At 41.7% G+C, this 18,290-nt stretch overlaps 1 protein-coding gene across 3 annotated transcripts in view; it reads left to right on the plus strand.

Moving 5' to 3' along the window:
- The window catches only part of vps13b (vacuolar protein sorting 13 homolog B), a 284,402-nt gene that overhangs the window by 71,042 nt on the left and 195,070 nt on the right, over positions 1-18,290 (plus strand). For all 3 annotated transcript variants that reach the window (XM_084556273.1, XM_084556271.1, XM_084556272.1), the window contains 2 exons: positions 4,017-4,151; positions 5,953-6,132. In XM_084556273.1, coding sequence (XP_084412399.1) covers positions 4,017-4,151; positions 5,953-6,132 — 315 coding nt within the window. The remainder of the gene's footprint in view (positions 1-4,016; positions 4,152-5,952; positions 6,133-18,290) is intronic.

Raw genomic sequence — 18,290 nt, forward strand, 5'->3', positions numbered from 1 at the left:
ACAAACCACTACTGCTTCACTTTGTCTGTTTTCCTCTGTCCCACTCTCTCTGCATGTGTCTGTATTTTTGCTGCGTGTCAGTTCTGGGCAAGATGCCAGTAGACCTGCTCCTACTTACTGCTTCTACTTCAGCCCCTCCTAACTTAAGAGAGACAGTTATTGTTTCTGCATCAGCACTTAATGGCTCAGCTGGCTGCTTTCAGGCTACCCAACTTGTCTATGTCTACCTCTTTTTCTGTCAGCCCCCTTGCTGCTGTGGGCCCGCTGCCAGACTCTGAGGTTTTAGTGCTTCAGGTTCTTTTTCCTTCTTTGTCTTTCTTTGTCCTTTTACCTACCCGTTGGGGGTTAGAGATGAGGTACATCATCCTGTCATCCAGTTGCAAACATATATAAAAGTGGTCATCAGTGCATGGGTTGGATAACTGCGTGCTGTGAATTTGTATTAACTTGAATCAAGCCTCAAATAGTTCCTTATTAGTCCATATTATATTGATTTTGCTCTTTGAATATATTGCACCTTATTCTTTTTTGTTTGTGTCTGTGTAAGTATTTTTCTGTATGTTCGTTTGCAGTATACTGCCCTGTAATTTTAGCATTAGGCCTCAGCTCCAGCAGTTATAAAAGCCTCCTTCTGATATTTCCTCATGCACAAGTGAATATATTTAAAAAGACCAATAAAAAAACACCCAAACAAAGAGGAGGGCTGCTTCTTTCTGTCATCATATTTCCAAGTGAATGCTGAAAATAGTTTTCTTTCTAAAGTACTATCAGACTTGAATGTGAATGTAGGCGAATACCAACACTATGCATCTTGAGCTAGAATGTATAGTCGCCTGGTTCAGCATATAGGCAGACAACTTTCCCATACCATTCCTCAAAGTCGAGCGAACAGGACATGTTGGAATGTGTAAAGCATGACTTTCAAGTGCGCAGATGTTCTGCACACATACACATATACTGAACCCTGTGCATATCAGCAGCTATTGAGGCATGCAGAGCGCTAAAAAAGCCGCCTGCATTTCACATTTGTGTCAGTGTATTTGTTCTCTCTTTTTATTTTCTTAACTGACTTTACATCCCTCCTCCACTTCATTTTCTCCATGCTCTCTCATCAGTGTTTAGTATGGCAAATCCAGCTGCCCACTGTTGCCCTCTCAGTGTTTGATGGAGTGCCATACCCTCTGGCCTCTAGCTGTGTGTTTATGTACTTCTTGCACCTGCCTTTCCTTGACGAGTAACAGCACCACACACATTCACTCACTCGGTCACACACAGAAACACACATGTTTCATAGTGATACACACACTAATGCACGCATAGAACACACTGAAGCCAGCAAACTACCAGCCCCTTGTGTTTTTACTCTTCCTGTGTACCCCAGATTTTTATAGTCTAACAGCTGGACAAAACATTGTCCAGAGCCCCCCCCCCCCCCCCCACGCAACAACCACCAACCCAGCAGGTGCAACATGCCCTTTAGGACATCTACGTGGGCAATGGGGATATGTTATAGTATTACCCCTTGTGCCATTCATCACAGAGCAAACAGAGTAGAGGGAATGGCCCCTGTCATGTTTCAAATTGGCTTGCACTTTTAACATCTCCATCTTTTCCGGACTCTGGGGAACAGTCAGCCCGTGCGCCGGCCTACTCATCACTGCTGCTGTCATTTTTCCTTTAGTGCTATTTTGAAAAAGGCCAAATGGTCACTGGATCTGGATATCCATTCTCTAAGATGGTCTGTTCTTCCCAGCTAGATGGGTCATATGTTTTTAGGTTCAGTGAGACGCACTCAATAATACAGCCAAATGTCTGGTCCAGTCCTTTTACGGCAAATGTATATAGCTGTATTGTTTCTACTGGGAGAAGGGAGCCTAGCTTTATGTAGTACGTATGTCATTCTGTATGTTTCCCTCTGGTACTGGTCACAAGACATGACCCTAAAATTATTGTGCTGTGTATAGATACTGTATATGCGTATGAGAGTATGCAGTATGTGCAACAGCTTGCACATATTCTCCTAGTGTATACAGAACCAATCTTTTTATTTAGTAATCGGATAGAATTATGACTAAGCCATGCTAGGTCTCTCCTCTTCTCCTTGAATGTTCTCAAAACCATTATAAATTTAGAAATGCAAGAGAAACAAAATTTAGAATGCCATTAATCAGCTATCGAACACTAAACAATAGGGTCATGTGTTTACATATATACAAGGTGTATGTATGTATGATATTTATTGGCTTCAAGAGATTGCTATTGAAGTGTGGAACTGGTTGACCCGCTGCCTTGGGGTAGCTAACCAAAGCCACATAGAGAGGAGGCAGAGAGACAGAAGGAGGGTTATTAACATTACCGTCCTCCATCTGGGCTTATAGAGGGCCTCTCTGACAGCAGGTGAAGAGGTTGATGGGTAATTTGTCTGAGAGAGGGAGAGGAGGGAAGTCAGTGGTTAGGGATTTTTTTTTTTTTTTTTTTTTTTTAGCAATTTCCAGTAATTCCCTTTGGTTAAATTTGCTCGCCCTTATCCACCCTGTGTGCGGGTTTAGCCAGGTCGCCCTTGTTTATTCAGTGTTCAGATTTTACTTTAGTAAGCGATGTTCAATGATAGTAATTTGACTCCTCATCAAATAAATGGGGAAGATGTGTAAGGATTCAGGAAAGCTGAGGGGAGAACACAGGTTGAAGAGTACTTCCATGTTCTAAGATAAGATGGCAGAAAGCCTTCAGAAGTCCAAACTGGCTTCTTTTTTTGGCTTTCTTCAGGGGGCTATTACCAAATGTGCTTTCATAGCCTCTAGTAGCACTGCTCATCTGTGTTGTATTAATACCGTACCTTCTCATTCACCAGTGGGCAGTAAATCTCTGATTTCCAATTCATGTGTTCCATTTGTTCTTCATTAATTTTTATGTATTTGTGTTTATGTTGAACATGTTCTGCTGTTTGTACCTTTCTGGTTTGTTGAGCTTGGGGCAGTAGCACGTGGCAGGAAAAAGCGCCACCGAGTTGTAAAGTGCCAAGTTGTGGACCTCTTGTAAGAAATAAAACGCAATCATTGTACCGGGGGTTTATTTTGAGAAGTAAAGCCTTATTGGAATAGGTGATGTAAGAATTCAGTCTGATTCCCTCAGACAGTTCCAGCTCACTGGAAGAATGTAGCATGTGATGAATGGATCCCCCTCTCTTCTCTCAGACCAGACTAAGAACTCCTTCACTCTAACTCTCCAGTATCTTTTAGCCATCCAGCTATTTCTCCCTCCTCCTCCTCCTCCTCCTCCTGCTCATTTGTTTGAATTAGCCTCTCACCATAGAAATAACACTGACATATCATAATGCAAATCGTTTCGTTTTGGAAAGATGGAAGACGGAAGGTTCTTCCACACTAGGCTGCCATTAAGAGAAATAATCACAGAGTGAGACTTGAGACTGCTGTGATGTAATGCTGGCGTGAGGTGAGCTGTATCTGACACTAAGCTGGATACAGGCGTGACTATATTGGATAATGTTTTTGGAAAAGATACATCCATATTGACCTATTACTCACACTCCTAGTAGTTTCTGTTCTTTAACTTAAAATGTTCAAGTCATTTGATATCAGATTAACTGGGAACTTTTAAGACTTTTAACACCCAATTTAAGGGATTTATCTCTTTTAATATCCTCGGTAGGCACTTGCATTGTGGCTCTGATGTTTGAGCTTTGGGTACTGTATTCAAAATCTCATCAGTCGGCTGTAAATGTTCCCACAAGAAGCTTTGTGCGTTATGCTTTCGGGGACTGTTCACTTATGTTTTAACCTACTCACTCCAATATGTCACTGTGACTTGTCTTTGAAATATTGAGCATGTTATATGGACACAGTAACCGGCTAATAACAGGTTAATTATTGGTGACTTGTATCACTTGGTCAAGAACAATTAAAGGCCTGTCAGGTGTTTAACATAATAACAGAAGCAGCGTTTAAAACCTGCCGGACTGCAGTTCATTTTCACTTTTTTTTACTTTTTTTTATTAGGTGTGAAATATCAAGGCCCGTCACCGACTCTCGAGGGCTCGGTCCAAAATCTGGAGCTGAAGTTCTGCAGCCGTGCGACGGTGAAATGCGCCTCGGGAACCGTGGGAGCTGTAAAAGTGTGCGCCAGGACCCCAGGTGTGTGCAGCTGTGCCCTGTTAAAACTTTACTGCCTGTGTAGGAGGGAAAGAGTGAGACAGACTAGGCTCTTCTTTTACTTTCTTTAACTTATACTTTTACACACTCCACTCTCTTCCTCTCTTTTTTCTCCTGCTCGATCTTTATCATGATGTCTTTCCAGCTATGTATTTCAGTTGCTGTTTTCCCTTGGGCCTCTGTCATTGGGATGTGGCCATGTCTTTGATGGCTAGGATGTTATTGGAGCTAGTGTCATAGCATGGAGTTCACAAGGTCAAACTGCACACATGATGTTTGGTGGAGTAGACGATCTGTTGCAGCTGTCAATATAGAAATACAAAGAAAAAGCATGTGAAGTTCATTTTCTTATTTCCAAATGAACATATATTGGCAATTTATACAATTTTTTTAGGGAACTGAGTCCCTCCCCTGACAACAAAATGAAAATTAATTTCAAGGGCTACACACCATGTGCAGTGTTGGGTCATTGGGTCATGACAGTCAATTAGTCAATTCAGCATATTCTATCAGCTGTGGATCCCTCTGAATGCGTGATCAGCTTAGAAAACCAAGGACTGAGAAAGAAAATCGAATTTGAACAGTCAAATAAATAAATATTTTCACAATAATAAACTGCAGACCAACTGATCAGGATGATTCAGGTCAGGCCAGCTCTTCATAGCCGTATAGCCTCTCAATTAACAATAAGATTTCCCCTTTTCAATCAGCATATATTCTGCTGCCACATGCTGGTGTGAAGGAGGGATGTCCCAATTGGTATCGGGCGATCAGTATCGGAGCCAATCCAGCTATTTTTAAATGATCAGACCGGAACTGAAAAGGGCTTCAACCAAAAACTATCCTTTGTAGTTTTAGCGGCGGCTGGCCAAACGTCAAAGCTGCCATAAATTGAAGAAGAAAAAGAAGAAGAAACAAAATCATATGACTAAGCTTGAAGTTAGTCAGACGGCTTAGGACAAGGCTGCACCAGAACAACAACAAACAACAGGAAGAGAACAGTTTCCTTGAGACAGCATCAAGTCAAAACATTTTACTGAGAGAGTTACAGAGTTTATGGTGTTGGATGACCAGACCATTTCTGTAGTAGAGAACACAGGTTTTGTGAAGCCAAAGTATGAGCTGCCCTCTCAACGCTACATTAGCTTTGACAGCCCAGTTTACTGTATTGATACAGCGGCACGGTGCACACGTGATCTAGGAGAATGCGAGTAAGATAAGAAAATCCCCCTCCCCTCGTCTTTATGTCACTTTGAGGTTGTAGTTTTAGGATTTGTTACAAAAAGAGTTTCAATTTGTTTTGGTTGTCATTGTTTGCTTCCTCCTGTGATTTTGTTAAACCAAAAAACTTGATAGGGACATCTCTAGTGTGAAGAGTTATTTCCTTTCACACAGGCAATAAACATGTATGCCAGCTATTTTTTATTTTTTTTGTTGATCAATGAGCCTGTCAAATAAAATTTAAAATGTAAATGAAATAAAACATGGCTACAAAGGCGGGTAGTAGATTTTCTTGTCAACAGTGGTGTCTTTTGATTATCTCATATTGATTATGCTATTGCAGCGCAATTAACTCACTAACCAATTTTCTTCATTAAATTATTAATATAAAGAAGCATTTTTTAATGCATGAAGCATTCAAAACAAGTTCTGGCTTATTATTTTATGTATCATGCTCACATTGTAAGGAAGACTTTAGTGTTTGTCCATGTGAATAGTTTTAACTGATATTGGTAATTAGGGAGTTTGTGATTTGACATAACTTTTAATTCTTGTCTCTCAGGCTCAGGAGAGGGCGCGAAAGAGAAGCTGGTTCCTCTGATTCAAGGCCCGTCTGACACCAAAGAACTCCATATGAGTCGCTGGCTCAATGAAATTCGCAAGCCAGAATCTTTGCTGGCCCCTGACCTGCTGGCCTTTTCTGTTCAGGTCCCTCTGCAAGGAGACGACTGCAGGAACTCAGGTACACAAAGTGTTTTAAATGCATACATTACTTCCTCTCCTCTCCCCTCCCCTCCCCTCCTCTTTATGTCACTTTGAGGTTGTAGTTTCAGGATTTGTTACAAAAAGAGTTTCAATTTGTTTTGGTTGTCATCTTTTCCTTCCTCCTGTAATTTCATGCAGTGCCCCCTTTCAGTTATTTGTTTAGTAAAGCCGATAAGTGTTTTCCTCTCAACTATCCTTGAGGCCGGGTTGGCGACTCGGCATCTCTTTACAGGCAGCACGAGTTCTCTAAACAGCAGTTAGTTTCTGTCAGCGCTGGGGTGAGCTGGCTAACAACAGCTAACCACTTGAGGATTGCTGTTGACGGCTGCTCTGATGTCAGGTTGCCGTTTTTGATTGCGTCCCTAGACCACAGATTATATTTCTTGTGTCAATGTAAGAGCGGGTGTTTGCATGTGTGTTTAGAGGGAGGGAGTGTTCTTTGAAACTGAAGTAGCTCCTGTACTGGTTTTTGTAATTGAGGCCATGAATGTGAGTGTGTCATCAATAAACTCTCCTGCACACGTGCAACTGCAACTAGTTCCTTGGCCCACTCTACTTTGCTCCTAGGAAAGATTGATACCTCTGGAAGTACATAGACTTGACAGTCTCTCCTATGTCATGCCTTCAATTGCTCCCAAGTGTGTAAAAACCCACAGTAGGTGATTCTTTTTAAAGTCTTAAAGTACATTCTGGGCTGCTATCCCTCAACCCCCCCCTTTCACCCAACAGCAAATGCAGGAAAAGCATGGAGGGACGATGTAAAGCAATACACCTCCACTATTTGTTTTCAGAGTTGTCTTCAGAGTCACAACTGTACATCACTTTTAATGCACAGCTATAGAGATTCATCATGCGGCCTTGACTCCCATAAACCCCCAACGCAGGCCCTGAATCATATCAGGGCCCCGGGCCTTAAACATGTCAGGAGTGAGATGTACATAGAGCTGGCCTCAGGTGGTTTCAGACTATTCCTAAGCAGGCATTCAGCTGCTGCTGCTGTCACACTGTCAGTTGGGCTATGATCAGAGTGCAGGGCAATCCATTTTGTTTATCATATCAGATGTCGTTTAAAAATGAGCAGATCAGATTTGTGTTTCCAGACATTACCAACTTATGGTAATGATGTCATAACCTGCGCCAGCAGCTATGGAGTTATTCATGTTGGAGTCAGTAACTCCTTAGCTACGCTGGTGACACGGCTTTAAATTGTCTTGCTCTGGTAGATTCCTTCCAGCTTTTTCTTCACTGAAGATTTATTTTGATGTCTGTCCACAAACTGTTGTCCTGCGTAACTGTTTTCCAGTAGCAGCGTTTATTCTGCTCAGAACCCCCGCCAGCCTAAATTTGATCTTCATCATCATTATTGTGTGTTGCACTTTCATATTCAGTTTGAGTGTCCAGACTGAGATGCATTTGTAGAAGTCTGATTGGAAATGCACTTCAAACTCACTTCAAAAATGCTTTGAACCAAAGTTGCAAGTCTAAAATCAATCTGGATACAATCTGGTTTAAAAAAAAAATAAATAAAATGATTTGAGCTGATCTTAACATGCACCTACTATCCCATTTCACGTGAGGTGAGTACCAAGGCACTTCTTTAAATTGAAAATGTAAAACAAGGAGTAGCATACTTTCATGGGAAACTCTTGGTTTGATTAATGTGAGGACAGTCACTGAATTTTTTTCTCTGAAAGTTCCAGTGACATGAAAGTAGATTTTAAAAGCAATGTAGTATTTCTGACAATGCATTGTTCTATCGTTTACTGCTTCGCTGACATAGATAGATAATTTTAGGAACTCTGGTAAATGTTATTTAGTGGACAAGCTCAGACTATTACTTTGATTTAGAGTGCATATTATTTCAGCGCAGCAATGGCTCATAAAGACAGTACATATTTTTGAATATTAAAACCTGATCTGAACACAAACCAGAAGACCAAAAGGAAGCAAAAAAAGAGCAGGAGAGTGAAGGAAGATGAAGGTGAAAAGGTGGTGGGGGGGCTGACTCCCAGAAGCACTGGATATATCTTCAGCAGATGTGGAGTAGTGTAGGCCTGTACTCCTTCTCATCACTGCCTCCTTTCTTTTGCTTGTCTGCTGTGCTCAATGTTCTTTGTTTCTTGCTCCTTTCTGACTCACTCTATCTGCGTGTCTTTGTCATCGTTTAAAATTTCTGGTTTCTTTGCACAAGCACTCTTGAACAGCTCACAAACACACCCTCATGCGTGGGTACATGTGCACAATTTCAATATTTGCCTTGAACATCTTAATGTGAATATGCCTTTGAATAGATTCAAAGCTGGACACAGTTTCACCAAACTTGGACATTGCTCTCTTTTTCTGTGTGTGTTGTGTCAAACATGCTGCTAAGGGACAAGCCTTCAAAGTTGGTGTGTGTGTGTGTGTGTGCACAGCCTTTTTTTTGGGTGTCTACTTATAGGTCTGTGCTTTGTATAGTGGTCAGGGTTACATCAAAGCCTTTGGTCAGTCCACATGTCCTATGTCCCTGCTGTCATCCAGAGGGTGACTGGGAGCCTGTTAAAGCAATGCTAATGGAATGATGGATGCAACGCCTCATTCCACTAGAGATGAAAGGTGGCATAGCACCACTCAAAAGGGGCTGAACCCCTTTTCTCCCACAGGGCCGACTCAGTGCCTCAACATTTTGTGATCATTGCATTTCTGCGTCGTTGGAGCACTTGGCCTTGGTATCTAACACATTTTATTCGTCCCATGTGGTTCTGTTGATTCCATTTAGCAAATTCCTAAAGCGTGATTATTATGCACTGAGCATACAACTAGGCAAGGGGAGTAAGAGAAATACTAGCTCCTTACACCATAGACACACTGAAAGCATTAAGACGTAATGATCTACAATCAACTTTTATATTCTTTTTCATATTTGAGCAGTTGCTTCTGGTTTCTGTAAGGATGCATCATAAAGCAGAACGGTGCTGTGGGATCTGTTTACCCAATTCCCAAAGCAAAACATTTATTTAGAGTACAAGAGAGGGTAATTGACATGAAGATGCCCGGGTTTAGTCAGTGAGGTGTTTGAATATGTATGCTCAGGAGCCACAGTGCTTTCACATACATAAAGTTTAATTTGTATTTTCATGTTTCCGTGTACTTGATTGACTGCAGTTGGTTATAAGTCGAGAGAAGTCTTGCTTTTAGTGTTTCCCCTCTGGTCGTGTATGTGTGCTCTCTGTGTTGTCTCATTTCTTAGAGGTTGTGACAGGGTCTGGAAATCACCAGCACTTTCCTTATAGATCCTATAATTCATCCCAGAAGCCATTTCCTCCGTGTCTTACATTTTCCATTTTTTAGATCTCAGAAAGTCCCATATCTCCGAGTTCAGTTCTGATACAATTTATTTAGTTTAATAGGCAGATTTTGCACAAACGGCATTTACACAGTTCTCTGCACCAGCCAGGAAACACTTGTTTCTGGTGGTTTTTCTACGATAGAGATGACTGCCTAAAAAGTATTTAGAACAACACCTAAATGCACATTAGGCGTTGTGAAAACAGTTTTCACAGTGATGAAGTCATGATTGTTTAAATAATTCAATTCTTAGTCCGGCGTTTAAACTGCAGCTTCGACACATGTTTTAATCTTGTCTCAATCTCCCACTCATTCTAGCTCTTTCATGCAAAGTTAATTCAATGAGTAGCTTTCAAATATGGCCAGTAACATCTGTTTTGTGTCTAATTGTTTACCAGTGAATTAAAACAAAATTCAAATTTACTTAGAAAATGAAGAGCGTGGGTTGGGCAGCGGTTGGTGGGAGTCCCTGTACACTTGTAGAACTCCTGCAGATCTCGACTAATGTGTTTTCGTTTAGCAGAGTTGAGGTTGGAACATTCTAATAAATTAAACACGATTAAAGGCGTGGGTTTTAACGCTGAAGAACTGAGCAGCTCTGCTTTGAAATGTCCTCTTTTATAGATCCAAAGCGGTCGAGTCATTTCATATCTTGCCGTAAAGCCTTTACATTATAACGTGACAGTCCCACTTGATTTCTCGTAATTGAGCACTCTGTATCTAGATGGATTCAACATTGATAAGATTAGTTGGCAGTGGCACAGTGGAGTACTTTTTCGGAGTCCTTTTTTTTCTTCTGTAGAACTAAACATGATTTTTCTGCGCTGTTATGACTGATGAATAATGGGAACTCAATGCCAGTATTAAATACCATGAAAAAGTGACGTGCGGGGTGAAGCAAAACATGAAAAAGACATAAAACAAACAAAGTGAAGGTGAAACCAAAAATGGAAACAACCAAGGCAGCTACAGGAGGAGGCAGACCTGCGGAGCTCAGGGGTGAGGTAGTTGGTTTTAAGTCACAGCGGGCAGTGGTCCAGGTTGGAAGACAGGATCCGGAGGGCACAGGTTAGTCTTCCACATGAGCCCAACTGAGAGCCAGGGACATGTCATCATTCACTAACACACACTCGGACAGATGCCTCTGGTATGAGATCCATAAATTATTTGTGAATTTAATCAGAGTGGAGCAGTTGTCTTATAGATCACTAGGACCAGAAATTCTTGGCCGTGTCATTCATAATGACCTCCAGTGCTACACGGAGTGTAAATTATCAGTGGTACTCAAGAGACAGCTTGATCATTTTGATCCCTGGACAGTGGCTGGCCGGCTGACTATTCTCTTTGGCTTGGTCTTGGGGCTGTCATTGCTGATTGATGGGAAAGACTAAGGGGGCCTTGGATGGGGCTAGAGGGCGTGTGAGGAGCTGGAGTTTATACTGAACCTTGGGGCAAGCAGCAGCCTGCAGGTGTCCCCCTCATCCCCAACACACACACAAACACATACACACACACATAGCCGTCATCATCTGAGTTTCACCAGAAGAGGAGGGACCAGCGGGTCGGGTGGGCTTTATGATCATAGAAAAAGACAAAAAGAGAGGGAGAGAGAGAGTGAGGGATTGCATGTGTTTTCCCTAGGCACGCCAGCAGCTGTGAGACAATGATTTATGCTTTTCTCAGAACTCTGGGATCTCAAAATGTTACATTTAATCAAGCACACTGAGAGCAGAGCAAATGTTAAAGATGTTCCCTATAAAGCCCTCCAGTTTTGATCTCTTTACCATACCATGGGAGCTGTGGGAATAGGGGAACAAAGTGATCTTTAATCTCAATTTTAACATATTGGAGGGAATTATGAAAGCTACATGGAATTAATCCTTTGAGAATTCCCAGGCTGCTGTAATACTGAACATATTTAGTTCCCTAGTAGATATTAAAGCGGCTTTCTCCTTGGTTACTGTTTTTAAATTAGACATGCAAGGAAGAAAGACTTTCAGAGTGTTTATGCAGAATAAAGTCCACCCTTCAACATTAATTTACGGTGTTTACACATTCAGTGTATAGGTAAACAATTACCACATATATGTTGTTACTTGTTTATTTGCTGTCACATCCACACAGCCCTGCATACGTGTGTGTTTCCCCATGTGCTCTGAGAGAACTGTCCACAGCAGTCAGAAACAGGTGGGTCTCTGAACCCTAAGACTAATGAGAGCAGGTGGGAACGAAGCTCCACCTGACTTTGATCTGACCATAGCACACAAACACACGTCGATTCAAGCAGTTACACTCATAGCGCACAAACATACAGGGAAACGGCTACACACGCTCTCTTTGCCTTGTCACTGAAACCGTACCCTGTAAATGGGTTGCACTGACACTGTAGATGGGGTGTGAAGTGAAGTGGGATCTCCCTTGGTAGCCTCCTCCATTACAATCTTTCAAAGGCCTGCCGTACTTTCGTACTTCCATCTATCATGTTCTATTCCCCTCCTTTGCATGTGTTCACTCACTCCATAGAGTGTTAAATCAACAGTCTGGCTTTGTCTCAGGCAGCAGCTTGATGGCTTTAAGCTGCTGCCTGAACCTCTTTCTGGCTGATAGAGCTGCAGTAGACAAAGTGGTACTAAAAATACATTTATTGTACAAGCTTGTAATAAACTACGAGAGGCAATCTTGTAAGCGAAGTAGAGACTAGAGCACATTTTAATTTAAAGTGATTTTAAATTAATTGAAGATAAACATACTGTACCTCGATTAATATTAGGAAACGTGCATATGCATGCAGACGGTACATAGAAAGTTCAGGAAACTAATGGAATTAGGAAAAATATGCCATGTAAATGCTGCTGTTAGGCCTGAAATGGGTCTGCACACTCAATTTTCGATTCAATTCAAGTGCATGAAACTGGACTATACACAGTTATTCCATTTGATTATTTGTTTAAGCACCCTGTAACTTCCTCAAAGGTCTGTTTAATCTTCAAGGCAGCAACTCTCATCATGTCTCTACAGTTAGTGTGTGTGTGAGAAGCAGAGCAGGTAATATGGAGATTATACCCGAGGGAACCCACTCAGAGCTGACTTTTGAGGTCAATCACGGACCATTACTGGAGCTGTTCATCTGTGAAGTGTTGGGCTACTTAGGCCACTCTCACAGGGCTTAAACCTGACTGAAGTGTGAGTCTGAGGGACGGGCGTAGAGATTGCGTACAAGGGATGAGGGCTGAGGCTAGAGATGAGGGTAGGGTTGGAGTGTGACTGCGGCTAAAGCTGCTGCTAATGCTAGCCTCCACTCTTACATGATATTACAGCTCCCATGCTGCCACTTGGCACTTACCATTTTACATCCTTTTCTGAGAAATATGTCATTTAAATTCAGTCACAGATTTAAAATGCACAGAGGTTGGGGGTCTGGCTAATACTTGGGGCTAGAGCAGAGCAAATGATTCTTTAACGGTTCGTGTGGAAGTTGGTCAGTGCAGCAGTAAAGGAGCAGAAGTCACAAAGCAGATAATATAATAAAAAATAGAATGAAAAATGAAACCAACATTACTCAAGCAACACCAGTACACTTAATGCCAGAATTAATCAATGAAAAATAAATGACAACATGTCTTGACTTGGTGGTAATGCTGTAAGTTGAAGCTGCAGAAATCCAGTGTAACGCTGCACGGTGGTGTGTGCAAGGGGTTCAGATTGAAATTAAGTTGTAGCCATCGAGTGTAAAGAGGGGTCATTCTGGTTCACTTCTAAAATTTGCTTTCTTAGTAGAGCTTGGTCCGAGAAAGAGAGGCAATTAGCCTTTTTCACCGTGTGAAAGTGGAGACAATATTAGCTAATCCGTCTCATTAAGAAGGTCTCTGCAATAGTTGTAATGGCTGCCTATGATGACTGTCTTTTATCATATTCACTTTAAAGTATTTCCAGCATTAATGCAGTGCATTTAGAAATGCCATGTACTTAGAAGTAAATGCAATAAATATAAAGTTTCATAAGTTAAAACATGGACAAGAATACAAGAGAGAAGTGTCAACTGAAATATTCTCACATCATTATGTTTAAACTCTGGTTTACACTCGTTTTGTGTGTTTTGCTAAATTTTGACATGTGCTGAGCAGCGTTGTCATGAATATGTATATATTTTTTTTAGTTTTTTGACATCCCGTTTGATGAGACAGAATAAAAGAAGTAAAAAGCATGTGAGCAGGGCAGTTATGAAAGCCGCTGTATGCCAGTTCACAGTTGTATGTAGGGTTTTGAAAAGTTCAAGTCCAATTTTTAGCACGGATGGAAGATTTTTTTTTTTTTATGTATTTTGTAACAGCGTATTAATGTTTAGCAACAGATGAGTATCATCTCATTTAATGTTGAGTTTTATGTTCTGTTCAAACTGGAACAACACATGAAGTAATTCTTGTTCTACGGCTTTCCCTGCATTTCACTTTTTCCCTTTTAAGTGGTGGGGGAGACGCTTTCCTTGGCCTCTCAGCAGCTGGAAAATAGTGATCTAGCTTGTCAGCTACTGGGCGTAATGTAATTCCCAGGGCACCCTGATTCATTTCCCACTAAGGTGCAATTCATTTTTAAGGTCTGAAGCACCCCCCTCTCCCCTGCACACACACACACGCACACATATCCAATATATACTCCTATCATTTCAAATTTGCATGTGTGACTGCAGAGCTATTCTATTACAATGAGTAATTATAAGTCAAGGTCTTTAGAGGGAGATACAGAGAGAGTAAGTACCAAATTTGCCCTAACTCAAAGTGGTTTGCCATATGCACTTCATTCATCATTAGTAAAGAAGAAAAAAGGATCAGGTAATTAGTGTAGTTTTCACTAGTTTCTTAGCAGAAACGCACAGTATGTGCTGTGAATTAGAAATGGCGTGCTGACTATAATCTCTGGCGTTCACTATGTTGCTTACGAGCTGTTTACTCTTTATCCAGCTCTGCACTGAGTAGCAGGGATGGAGGAGGTCAATTTACTTAACCTTATCTAATTGAATGTTGTCACTGGATTAAAGGTCACCACATTCCACACAGTCAGATCAAACATCACACAGCACAATCAAAACAATTGGCTTCCCTGGATCGCTTAATCAGGGGCTTGGGGGTTTTATTCTCACAAATTAGAGGGGATAATGTCCAGATTGACTGTGGAGTGCCAGAATACTGCCTTTAGTTATGCACATTTGGTTAGTTTCATTAGATTTATTTGTGCTGCTGCAGGAACAGTTGTTCAGATTTTACTTGCAATCTGAAAAAAAAAAAAAATGTTATCGTTATGTCAGTGATGATAGTTTAAAGTGCTTTCTTTTAATGTGCCAATACGACAGGCTGTAGATCCACAGTTGCCCTGTAATGCAACTCTCTCTTTCTAATGACTTCCCATCTTTGCTGACAGAGGCAAACATCATCACACCACTAAGTTTATCAGTGTCTCTGTTTGTCTGTGAGCCATGCCTCTGTCTTTCATCTCTCATTATTGCTGTTCCAGCAAGTGAGATCAACCACCACCTCCTTACATTATTAGAGGTTGGTTACTGATTCATACTCTGCCAGTGCTGAAGTCACATACAGGCTAACCAGAGTTCAGACAGATGCAGAATAGGCAGAGCAAAGCAGTATTGAGGCGAGCTGGCTGGAGTTCTGTGCCAGTAGCCAAACCAATATGTGTCTCGCCGCTTGAGTGCCCATCAGAAAACACGTGGTGGGCGTGGGAAGGGGGTTGAGAGCCCATTAGCTTCTTCACAGCTCAGCTGCCGCGGCGCACCTCCTCCCTCGTACCAAGCCCTCCCCTCGCCTCTTCTCCCATTCCCCGACATTACACTCCTCCTCCTCCTCTCCCCTCCTGTTATGCGCTCCACAAACACATTTTCCCAGGCTACACTATTGCCCAAAATCAGTCTGTGTGCACACAGTGGGCAAAGCTTTACCACGCAGAATTACAGCAGCACCAGCTCCTCCAAAGAATACAAGGGAAATATTAAAAGTCAGTGGGCTAAGTACAGTCCCACATAAAGCAGCAGCAGCGGTGATGAAAAAGGGGGTTGGGGGGAATGAGCCATATAGAGTTGAGAAGGGGTAAGAACTTATGGTCTTTGAAATTTTCTTTTGATGCTGATGTGGAGATTATTACTGGAGGACTGAGTTCAGATGTAATTAATTAGACTAATGGTTGTTATGGGGGTCTGGGTGGGACAGTGGTGGCGGTAAGAGAGTTTTCTCACAACTCTCACAGAATAAAAAGGCAAAGTAATTAACAGAATCAGCCGTTAGGAACCAGACTGGGAGGGTTGATGGGGGGTTCACTGAGGCTCAGTCAAGAATGGAATGTGACACACACAACCTGCGCTAATGTCGAATTCTCCCATTTAACTGCCCTATACCTACACACTCATTCACACATACAAGACTCTCAATAGTGCTGATTACAATGTCTTTTGATTTTTTTTTTCAGTGTTGGCTTGTGTTTAGAAACACTGTTGGAGTCAGCCTGTTTCTTCGAGGGCAATTGAAGACAAACACACAAAGTGGATTCTGCATGGTTTTGTTTTCCACGCAGCCTAGCCTTCTGTTGTTCAAAGCATTTTTCTTTCGATTGTCTAAAACCGCCGTGATTTGTCCCAGTGACAGACAGACTGAAGGATGGATTCTCGGAGTCTTTACTCAATCGCCACATATTTATCCTCTAAATATGGAAGCTGTTCCTCCTCCTTGGAGTTCTGTTATTCTTTTTGTTTTGTATGCGGGGCCCTCGTTTGTCTTCAGAGTCCCCCTGAGACCACACAGGAACATTTTTGGCGTCATTTCTTAGAAAAGAACCAACAGTCATCACAGCCCAGTCACAGTTTCGCAATGCACACTTCCATGAGCAAGTGTAAGTGAAGCAGCTTGGTATATTCTTGCTATGGGTTTACGCAGAACCACGACTTCTGCACTGGTGTGTTGGCATTGTTCTGTAATTGCGCTGCTAAAATGCTCATCAGTCCCTTGTCATCTGTGTTGAATATTTCTGTGTACAGCAACGGAGTGTCTCATGTTGGAGTAGGAGCTAATAAATGTGGAACAACAGTTACTGAAATCACTTCAAGACAGTAAATAGAGAAGACATCTGAGCAGATGGGAAGAGAATTTTCTGTGCTTTGGTGGCTATTCGCAGCTGTTGCGGTCTACGTTACTGTGCCACGTAGTTAGATTTCTGGGGAGGTGAAGGTCAGGCTACAGCGTATCGTCTGTAAGGCTGTTACGTAACTCGTAACCATAGATCTGGCTTAATTCCTCATTAACTGTTACATGTACTGGATGATGACAGATGAGGTAGCATAGCATTTGCAGCATAGTTAGAGTCGCTGCAATTATAAAAAATTATTTGGGATTCAAGCAGAGGCCATTAATAAATGATTAAATTGAGTTTTTAATAATGGGCAAACTATCACTTTAGCTAATTCACATGTAAGAGTATAGATTGGTCTTTATTTAAACTGTTATATGGACTCTATATGAAATTGTCAGGTACATGCCTTACAGTAACATTTTTAACTCTTTAGTTTGTGCACATGAATGAAAAACGTTCCTGCTATGAAAGTCAACCATCTAAAGGTAGAAACATTATCCAAAACACATTTTTGAGTGGACAAGGCGACTTTAAATGACCTATTTGATCACATATATCATTGTTCCTTAAAAGCAATCTTTGTTCAACATATCTTTTGCTTTTACTGAAAGAATCAGAGAAGAATGCCACAAAGCAAACGTGGAGCGCATTTGGTGCTCTAGTTTGTTATGATTCACGCTTTTCTCTGAATTATTTTATTTATTGAGCTTGATTATGATCTAGTTACATCAGTTACGTCTCTCTGTTTGCTTTTAGAAACAAGGTCTAAAGAAGTATTATATTGATTGATGGATTTATTGGTTTCACCGTTCGTTTACGTCCACTCTACTCTTGGTGTCGTAGTGTGACTGAGTTGATTTAGCTCGGTTCTCATTGGTAATGGCTAGAGGGAGTGAGTACTCAGTAGTCTGGTTTTTGTCAACCAGTGCTGCCCATTGCTGACCTGAAACAGCAGGGTCAGCCCCAGATGAATTTGTATCTTAGTAAGAGTATATTTTTAGCTTGATTTGGTGTAATATTTTTTTTTATTCTGCACAGTTATTTCCATATTTCAACAATATTACAACTCCCCACTCTTTGTATTGGCTTCTTTTACACATTGCATTCTTGTATCATGTATAAACATATTTGATTCCTGACTTACAACCAAGTTCTGACAGAGCATGTAACTGCTCAGTGTGTGCACACAAACACAGACCACTTCCAGATCCCTGCACTGGCCTGACCCACTCTTCAGCTGTCCCCTCCATCACTCTCCCTGGTCTTTACCCTCCCTCCCTCCCTCCCTCCCTCCCTCCCGTTGTGGCTATCTCTTCTTTGCATTTCTCTATCCTTCGCCCATATGCTCGTCTTCTCCTGCAACTTTAAAACTAATCCAGGCCCCAGCTTAATACACCACCACAACCCCACTTAACCTTCATTCAGCTGCCTGCCAGGTTGGGCAGGAATGTTAATGGAGGCTGTCAATGAGAACTGATTTTGAAAGGTGAGTGGGAGCTCCAAACAGGGCAACCTCTAGTGACAGAGGCTCTGGCCCAGTGAGAGTTATGGTCTCTTGGGTGAGGAGCACATCCTGCTCCCTTGGCCCCCCTCAGCCTCTCCTCGTAACCTGAGCCTGATTGTTTCTGAAGTTCACGTGACTGGTCATCTTCAACTCAACTCAACTTTTATGACCAGCTG

Source organism: Chelon labrosus (assembly GCF_963514085.1).
Source record: "Chelon labrosus genome assembly, chromosome: 12".
In the NCBI taxonomy this organism is placed as follows: Eukaryota; Metazoa; Chordata; class Actinopteri; order Mugiliformes; family Mugilidae; genus Chelon; species Chelon labrosus.